The sequence below is a fragment of the Notothenia coriiceps genome, unplaced genomic scaffold (assembly GCF_000735185.1).
Source record: "Notothenia coriiceps isolate Sejong01 unplaced genomic scaffold, NC01 NC01_scaffold00034935, whole genome shotgun sequence".
NCBI classification, from domain to species: Eukaryota; Metazoa; Chordata; class Actinopteri; order Perciformes; family Nototheniidae; genus Notothenia; species Notothenia coriiceps.
In genome coordinates, this window is record NW_011367636.1 from 63738 (window position 1) to 73159 (window position 9422).

A 9422-nucleotide genomic window follows, 5' to 3' on the forward strand; every position below is an offset into this window, starting at 1 on the left:
TCACGCCACCAAACACACATTCAGACTAAAGGAACCAGCCTGTTTGGGAAATGAGAGAAGTAGAAAGTACAGGTATTTGTGTTCAAAATGTAAGAAGTAGAAAGTACAGGTATTTGTGTTCAACATAGTACAGATTTGAGTTCAACATGTAAGAAGTAGAAAGTACAGGTATTTGAGTTCAACATGTAAGAAGTAGAAAGTACAGGTATTTGTGTTCAACATGTAAGAAGTAGAAAGTACAGGTATTTGAGTTCAACATGTCAGAAGTCAAAGTAAAAAGTCGTCAGAAAATAAGTAGTGGAGTCTGATACCAGAAAAATGTGGTACAGTAACAAAGTATTTGTACTCCACTACTTCCTACCTCTGCTAGTACTGCCACTGTTTATTATTGTCGATTAATCTCCCAAGAGGATTCTAATTGTATCTGTTAATCTTAAAAGTCTCAGAAAGTACTAGGCAAATATAAAAAAAAATCGTACTATTTTTCGATCAAGAAATCATTCCAGCACTTTTAAACAAACATAATAATTGAAATCTCCCCACTCCCCTCCTCCCTCTCCATGCTTACACTGTTGCACACTTTTTTATTCAGTTGCAGCCCCTCCTCCTGCTTATTTTCGTCGTTGCCCCCCCCCCCCCCACCCTCCCTGCAAGCCTCACTGCAGATAAGCTGTTGACAAGATTAATGCATCGGTATCAAAAGTCCAGAGCCGCTTTGCGAATCCCTTTTTCCGGGTCAAGCCAGATTGCCTTAACTGGGCTAATATGTTTTCAAGCCAAATGTAACTGACGTGCCGTCAACAGGGGGCTTTAGCAGCATCCTGACAGCACGTTTTCATCACAACAGGTTTATTCATAATTATAAAGCTTTATTTATACAGCACTTTTCATACAACACATGCAGCTCAAAGTGCTTTTACAAAATGACACATCGCAAGTTCAAAACAAACAAAAATAAATTCCCCTCAGATTATTTGTTAAGAACTTTAAAAGGTACATGCAGCAAAATATAACATGTGATCAGGTTAGTAGACAAAGGAGGTTAAAGAGATGATGATAAATAATGGTTTCTCTCAGACAGATAAGACACAAGACGACTGAGTCGATGCAACAATTTGAACATATAGGTACAATAGAAATAAAAATAAAAATATAATAGTAATAAAAATGCCATAATTCTAATAAAGGTTAAAGCGGGTAGGTTGACACGTACGAGGGATTTGACTTGGTGTCTTCGTGCATTCATAAAATTAAGACAGGAATTAAAAACACAGATAGAGAACTATTTTAAGAAAACATTGTAAAAAATATAGTAAAATAAAATATAGCAGTTTTTACATTGAAATAGAATGGAATAAAATACAAGATAAGAAAAGACTTGATTCATCCCGAAGGAAATTGTTGTGCCAGAGTTACAAAAACACAATAAATACAATATTAATAAGACTGTGCACTAACAGCGCCGTAAAAAGAGTAATTCAAAACACAGGAAACATCGACGGTCACATCATTAATGTAAATAACAGTATTTAATAGTGCAAAAACCGTAGTGGTAGTTACGTAATTGCATGTTATTTATTGAACATTATTAATAATATTACTAATAATAATAGAAGAATATGTGCAGTAATACAAAAAGCAATGTGTGTGTGCATTAGTGTAATGCATAGAGTCCATGATGTGGCTGAGCTAGACGTTTTAAAATGATGGCTGGTGGAGGAATGAATGCATAATTTAGATTTCATCCTGCCTGGTCATTTCTACAGCAGCGGCTTTAAATGTATTTTCTGTGTTAGGTGCCAATATGTCTGAGGAATCGTCAGCATTATGGGCTCCATTCCCTTTGGGATTGTCTCATTTTAAAAATGCATGCACACGTGATACACAAATGCACTTTGCAATGCATTCATGGTGCGCCTCGAAGCTATTGCGATTCAGCTGTATGATTTATATGCCCTATTGATTTAATTTATGGTTTTTCCGCTCTTCCATAGGAACCCCGGTCAATCGCATCCCAATTATGGCCAAGCAGGTCCTGGATCTGTACATGTTGTACAAGCTGGTGACGGAGAAGGGAGGCCTGGTGGAGGTGATCAACAAGAAGATCTGGAGGGAAATCACAAAGGGGCTCAACCTGCCGACCTCCATCACCAGCGCTGCCTTCACCCTGCGCACACAGTGAGTATTCACATGTGCACAGGGATGTACGAAAAAGATAAGATCAGATCAGATAAGATGGACCTTTATTAATCACCCTGGGGAAATTCAGTGGTTTAACAGATGAATAGGTACCAGTCGATGCTAAAATCTGAAAACGTGCCGGTACTACCGTCAGGGCCGAGGCTAATGCACTCATAATTAACTCACAAATGATATGTCCTGGTTTCCCTGGTAGAGCTACAGCGTGAACACCAAATCCTTGATAAAACCCACAGGAGAAAGCTACTGCATGCTAGCTGTTAGCTAGTGGGTACGCTGGAAAAAATGCTGCTCCAAAAACAAGTTAAACAATAATGAAAACAATCTGTTTTCACTTGAAATAAGTACAAAAATCTGCCAATAGAACAAGTGAAAATTAGCTTGGTACGATTTCTTGAAATAAGAAGGGATATTTAGATAAATCAGATCTTATAATTAGCTGGGAGACAAATGTTGAACTATATTTGACCAGAATCATGAAATGTTGTTTACAATATACAGTAAGCTGCAAAAATGCACAAAGGTTTTCTGTTTTCTGATGTTAGTTGGTGATTTTCTAATAAATATGTAACAAAATCTGAGATACAACTCAAAATAAGATTATTTGATTTAACAAGATGAAGCATTGTCTAAAAACAAAACCCGATATCTCACTGCAGTTACTCCTGAAGTTATTATGTCTTATATCAGGTGTGAAGACATATTCTGACTAGATATCAGACAAATATACTCGGCAAGATTTCGAGTCACAAAAACTGATGATTATAGGTACCAAGTCGATGCTACAAATCTGAAAACGTGACGGTACAGTCAGGGACGAGGCTAATGTAGTAAACTCACTATGTCCTGGTTTCCCTCGTAAAGTTACAGCGTGAACACCAAATCCTTGATAAAACCTGCAGGAGAAAGCTATCTAATGCTAGCTGTTAGCTATAAAAAAAGAAGCAAATATAGAATTTACCAGTACCAGGTCGATGCTAAATCTGAAAACGGGACAATACTACAGTTCACAAGATACCATCAGGGCCGAGCCAGTAACGATATGCAGTGTTTTTCCCTTTTAATGCTACATCGTGAACAACAAATCAAAGATAAAACCAGCAGGAGAAAGCTACTTAATGCTAGCTGTTAGCTGTTAGCTGTCAGCCATTAGCTGTTAGCTGTTAGCTGTCAGCCATTAGCTGTTAGCTGTTAGCTGTCAGCCATTAGCTGTTAGCTGTCAGCCATTAGCTGTTAGCTGTTAGCTGTTAGCAGCCTTAGCTAACAGAACCAGAGTCTGCTTTATTTCCAAGATAGTTTACGCATTCAATGAATTAGTTTTGGTGTATGATGCTGCATACCTGTACACAGTAAGAGGAATTAAATTGTATAAAAGAAGCACATATAGAAATGCAATGAAAACATTATAAAATTAAATTAAATGTTTAAAAAAAAACGGAAAATGTAATGAGAATAGGACACTCCAAAACATAAAATATATGAAGTGTAATATCTAACATTAAGTTCCTTCATAATGATGAGTTCTCAGTAAAATGAGTTTTGAGCAGAGGTAAATAAAACCCTTATCATGATTTGGACACATTTAAGCCCTTTTAATTGTAGTTTTCTCTCATCTACTTGAAAAGATACAGTAGTTTAAGGCAGATGTTTACAAAGATATATCAAAAAGTGAATTATATCCATCAGGAAGCAAACAGTATTAACAAATAACGTATATTAAAGTCCACAGGATTTATTCTTATCGTTTTAGTCACAATGCTACGTTTTCCCTGTTTATGCCACAAAACAACCAATGAAATTCTCTTAATTGGCTGCAGTAGTCACCCAATGAGCATCCTATCCATCTAACGTTAATCTTACATAAGCGCTAATTTAATTTACGGTGAACTAAATAAAGAATCTCAAGTGTGTGTCTTCTCAGCTGCAAACAAGCACGTTCCTTATCCCATATGTGTGCGTGAGAGTATGTGGGTATTTTTTCATGTGTGTGTTGGTTATAAGCCGCGATGTCAATAATAACCCGTGCCTGTGTGTTTATACAAATGCGGGTTTGTTTCCTTCCCTCTTCACATCCAATCCGTGTGTATATTACATCACACACAGCTCCCATTGATCCCTATAGATGTATTGATGTGATTTAGGTCAGAGTTCGCTATGACTAAGGTTTGACCGACAGATTGCACAGAAAAACCGCGACTAAAATCCCCGTTGCTATCTTGATGGAAACCCTTCTCTACACCTCTCTATCCGGTGCACTAATGATCCGTTATGTATTTTTAATGTTGCTCTATCTAATGGAAGCTGCTCTTAGCCTATTATTGATCTGCCATCCCAGCATTATCAGCATGCACAACACAGTATGTTCATTTTCCTTTTGGCTCTTAAATACCAGAGCTGTGATGTAATCTAAGTATACTCAGCATACAAAACATGTCCTTGCACAATTGTCCTGCCAGGTGTCTCATTAAATCCTGTGATATTACATGTAAGAAGGTTACGGTTGGCTTGCTGGAGTAACCTGATTTTGGAAATGTCAGTTATACAATGGGGGTTTTCTATAATTAGGGGTGAGGGATTAGGGAACACTAAGGGGTGGGACCATGGGGGATTTATTGTGGATTAGAGTATAAGAAAACACTCACAATAACTGCATTTTGTCTTAGAAATGCTGTTAAAGTAGGGAAATAAAATAAAAGAATACAGAAATTGTTAAGTCATCCATTCATCCCTCTTCTCCCGCTTATCCGTGGTCGGGTCTCGGAGGTAGCTGTTCCAGCAGAGAGCCCCAAACTTTCTTTTCCCCTCATCAACCAGCTCTGACTGGGGGATCCCAAGGCGCTCCCAGGCCAGCGAAGAGATATAATCCCTCCACCTGGTTCTAGGTCTACCCCTTGGTCTCCTCCCAGCTGGACGTGCCTGGAACACCTCCCTAGGGAGGCGCCCAGGTGGCATCCTAGCTAGGTGCCCGAACCACCTCAACTGGCTCCTTTCGACCCGAAGGAGGAGCGGTTCAACTCCGAGTCCCTCCCGGATGACCGAACTTCTCACCTTATCCCTAAGGGAGACACCAGCCACCCTGCGGAGAAAACCCATCTCGGCCGCTTGTACCCGCGATCTCGTTCTTTCGGTCATGACCCATCCTTCATGGCCATAGGTGAGGGTAGGAACGAAAATGGCCCGGTAGACAGAGAGCTTTGCCTTCTGGCTCAGCTCTCTTTTCGTCACAACGGTGCGGTAAAGCGACCGCAGTACCGCTCAGATTCTCCGACCCATCTCACGCTCCATTGTTTTTGAGAACCTTAATTAAAAAATGTCTATATTTGTTTATTTGTCTTAAAATTAAGATCCTATCTATGATGCAATAAAAATATTAGTTTTTTAATTATTTGATTGATTCTAGTATTTCTTAGTGCCATATTATATAGATGTTTTGGATAATATTGTGAATGACTTTTGCCAGGATAATCATCGCAATAAATAATAAATAAATAAATGGTCAAATTAAGTAAAATAATTATGTTGCATGCAGGGATCAAATGAAAGACTGTTCTTTGTAGGAGGAAATTATTTTAATTCAAAAGGAAATCTTTACATTGACAATAAAGCAATGTATCCACGCTTTAACAATCTAAAGATATGTGGTTGTACTCCTCCGTTGGTAAACTACTTGTAAAAACTCTCAGACGTATTTTGCACCTCAAGGAGAAACTAATCTTTCACCAGGAAACCAAATGAATAAATAAATAAATTACCATCAGGAAACAGCATCTTATATCAGAGCTGCACTTAAATTAAAGGTCCCCTATCGTACTGTTTCTCATCATTATATTATAGGTCTCAGACATGTCTCTGAAGTGTTTGCCTCCAAACACCAAACAGATCATTGCAGCATTACCCATAATCCCCTCTGTTTCAGCCCTGTTTCTAATGTGCTGATTCTCTGTCTGTTACTTTAGAGCAGTGTTTCTCAAACTTTTTCGTACCAAGGACCATTTAACCAATGAAAAAACAGTCGTGGACCTAACTCCACAAATATCCAAAAACACATCGTTTATTTAAGTATCTTTAATAAAATTAAAACAATTAAGTAGTATCTTAAAATAATCACTTAGTCACTTAAAATCATGTCTATGTTTATATCCAAAAACGGATATACAACGACAAAAGACTAAATCTAACATTAGGCTCCATTGAATTACATTATGTTGCGTTCAAGCTCCCCTCAGAAATTGTAGTTTTAAATGTAGTTTGTGCCAAGAAACTTGAAATCATACAGTTCTTTAAGGGAATCTTTTTTAAGGCAGATATACAAACCTGATTTACTTGACCTGAAATCATGAAATAATATCGCTAATTAAGATACATGTGGTCAAGATGGTGACCAAGTATCTTAAATGAATGAAATACCTTGTCAAATCATCAAGTAGTATCTCAAAAATAATGACGTATCTCAAACTAAGATGTTTCAAAAGAAAATTTCTGAATGTTTTGAGATATTTAGTGACTATTTTGAAAAAGTGTTTCATAATATTGATTAAAAACACACATGGGCCTCCATAAATGTGCTTATATACTGTAGTTTATAAAAGTACATATTTTAACAGGTTTCATCCCTTAACATCATAAATACTCCTTTGATACTTCCCATGTGAATGTTTCCTGGTGATCTGATGTATTTCTGGTGATCCGATGTATTTCTGGTGATCTGATGTATTTCTGGTGATCTGATGTATTTCTGGTGATCTGATGTATTTCCTGGTGATCTGATGTATTTCTGGTGATCTGATGTATTTCCTGGTGATCCGATGTGTTTCCTGGTGATCCGATGTGTTTCCTGGTGATCTGATGTATTTCTGGTGATCCGATGTGTTTCCTGGTGATCCGATGTGTTTCCTGGTGATCTGATGTGTTTCCTGGTGATCTGATGTGTTTCCGGTGATCTGATGTATTTCCTGGTGATCCGATGTGTTTCTGGTGATCCGATGTGTTTCCTGGTGATCCGATGTGTTTCCTGGTGATCTGATGTATTTCCTGGTGATCCGATGTGTTTCTGGTGATCTGATGTGTTTCTGGTGATCTGATGTGTTTCCTGGTGATCCGATGTGTTTCCTGGTGATCTGATGTGTTTCCTGGTGATCTGATGTGTTTCCTGGTGATCCGATGTGTTACCTGGTGATCCGATGTGTTTCCTGGTGATCCGATGTATTTCTGGTGATCTGATGTATTTCCTGGTGATCCGATGTGTTTCCTGGTGATCTGATGTATTTCCTCTCTGTGTTTTCTCTCCTCAGGTACATGAAGTACTTGTACCCGTTTGAGTGTGAGAGGAAGGGTCTCAGTTCTCCAGGTGAGCTTCAGGCTGCCATCGACAGCAACAGACGTGAAGGCCGGCGTCCGAGCTACAGCAGCAGCCTCTTCCGCTTCTCCCCCTCCCCGAGCACCGCGCCGCACATCCTCTCTCCTCCCAAGATGCACCTGGGCAGCCTGGCCGTGCTCAACGGCATGCACGTCTCCCCGGGACACGTTATGAAGAAAGGTAGGAGCCATGAAGCTGTGGATGTAGAAACGTCTAGCAGCTAAAGAGACGGAAATGTTACTGATCACACTTGTTTTACAGCTTGTATGCTCCTCCATTTCTAATATAAAGAGTCTCAAATCAGTATTTAATGTTAAATAAGCTGCAATAATCTGTATTTTTTTGTTCAAATTTAAGTTAAAACCTTTGTTTTTGGACTGAAAAACGAAAAATGTGTCCTTTGTAAATCATCTGTATTAGCTTTAAACTGAACCCAAGTAAAGCAGAGGATCAATTCATTTATCTTTTTACACAAAACTAAACTTGTATCTGTTTAACATCACATTTAATGACTTTTTAGAAACCTAAGTGGACATTTTAAACACTAAACGATTAGTCATGAAATCTAAACAAATAAACTAATGATGTGTTGGGGTTTCCTTCTAAAATAACCCTTCCTTAAATAACCTGTAAGTAAACAGCTCTCAGATAGACGGACATGTTCAGAAACCCTCTCTAAATCTGCCGAGGTTACATTTATCTGGGTAAATATGTACGCCACATAATGAGGCCTCTCTGTACTGGTCACATTAAACCGGTGTTACAGATGTGCTGGGAGTGTTTAAAGGGGAACACTGCCCTCTGGTGGGCAAACACGTTAATTAAAAAACACTTCCTACAGAAAAGGCTTTAGTTTTAAAGAGACATTAAATTAAAAAATGTGTTTTTTATTAGATCAATAAGTATAGACGATATTAAAACACCAAATCTATCAAAACATTTTATATTTACATTATGAACAACACATTATTATTAAGTATTTAATGTCAAAAGAGCTGCAACATTTACTATTTCCTGTTTTTCTTTACTGTTTTTTTTATCTGATTAAAGTACGTTTTTTTTACTGACTAACAATAATAATCCACTAAGTTTGTTGGGAGCATTTTTAAGTAGGAACTATTTTCCCTTCAAAACTATACCCCTCAAAGAACGAGCCTGTAGATATCACTACTTTCGGCGGAGTGATATGCTGGAAAGAAAGTAGTTCCTACTTGAAACTGCTCACTAAAAGGTCTCATGATTTCTGGAAAATATACAGTTGTTTTAAGTTTTGTTTTGGCGCTTTGAGCACCATAATGAAAGTGTCATCTAACTCCAATATATTGGAGAGAAAGCAGACATCAGTGCAGCAAATATCTCCAACACTTCCACCAAAAAGCTATCTACTGTAGTTTGATAAATAACACAGAAAATAAGTACGTTTTTGGTTTAAGGGTAAACAAAAAACCTCATCTGTTAGTCCTGGTTCACTCAGGTGTTGGTTTGACTAGTTGTAGTTGTGCGACAGAGGGCGTTATATCCACATAAATACGTTAAATATAACACTAAGAAACCATCTTGATTGATAACAACCTCTACAGGTAAAATAGAAGATATATATTCTGATTTTGGCGTGTACTGTCCCTTTAATGATTTAAAAGCACTTTTTAAAAAATGTCTATCAGCATGATTAACAAGCATTTAAAGGCATTATATATATAGTCCCTGACGACAGACCAGAATACTCTTCATCCGAGCACCTGCTGCTTTTTTGTCGTGTGTGTGTGTGTGTGTGTGTGTGTGTGTGTGTGTGTGTGTGTGTGTGTGTGTGTGTGTGTGTGTGTGTGTGTGTGTGTGTGTGTGTGTGTGTGGGTGTGTGTGTGTGTGT

General features: G+C 38.0%; 1 protein-coding gene across 1 annotated transcript in view; it reads left to right on the top strand.

Annotated features, from left to right (window-relative positions):
- Positions 1–7790, top strand: part of LOC104962540 (AT-rich interactive domain-containing protein 3A-like) — a gene marked incomplete at its 5' end in the record, with an annotated part of 70822 nt that extends 63032 nt beyond the window's left edge. The window contains 2 exons of the mRNA XM_010790987.1: positions 1995–2178; positions 7491–7790. Of these exons, the coding sequence (XP_010789289.1) occupies positions 1995–2178; positions 7491–7779 (473 nt within the window). The remainder of the gene's footprint in view (positions 1–1994; positions 2179–7490) is intronic.
- Between the last annotated feature and the right edge of the window lie 1632 nt (positions 7791–9422).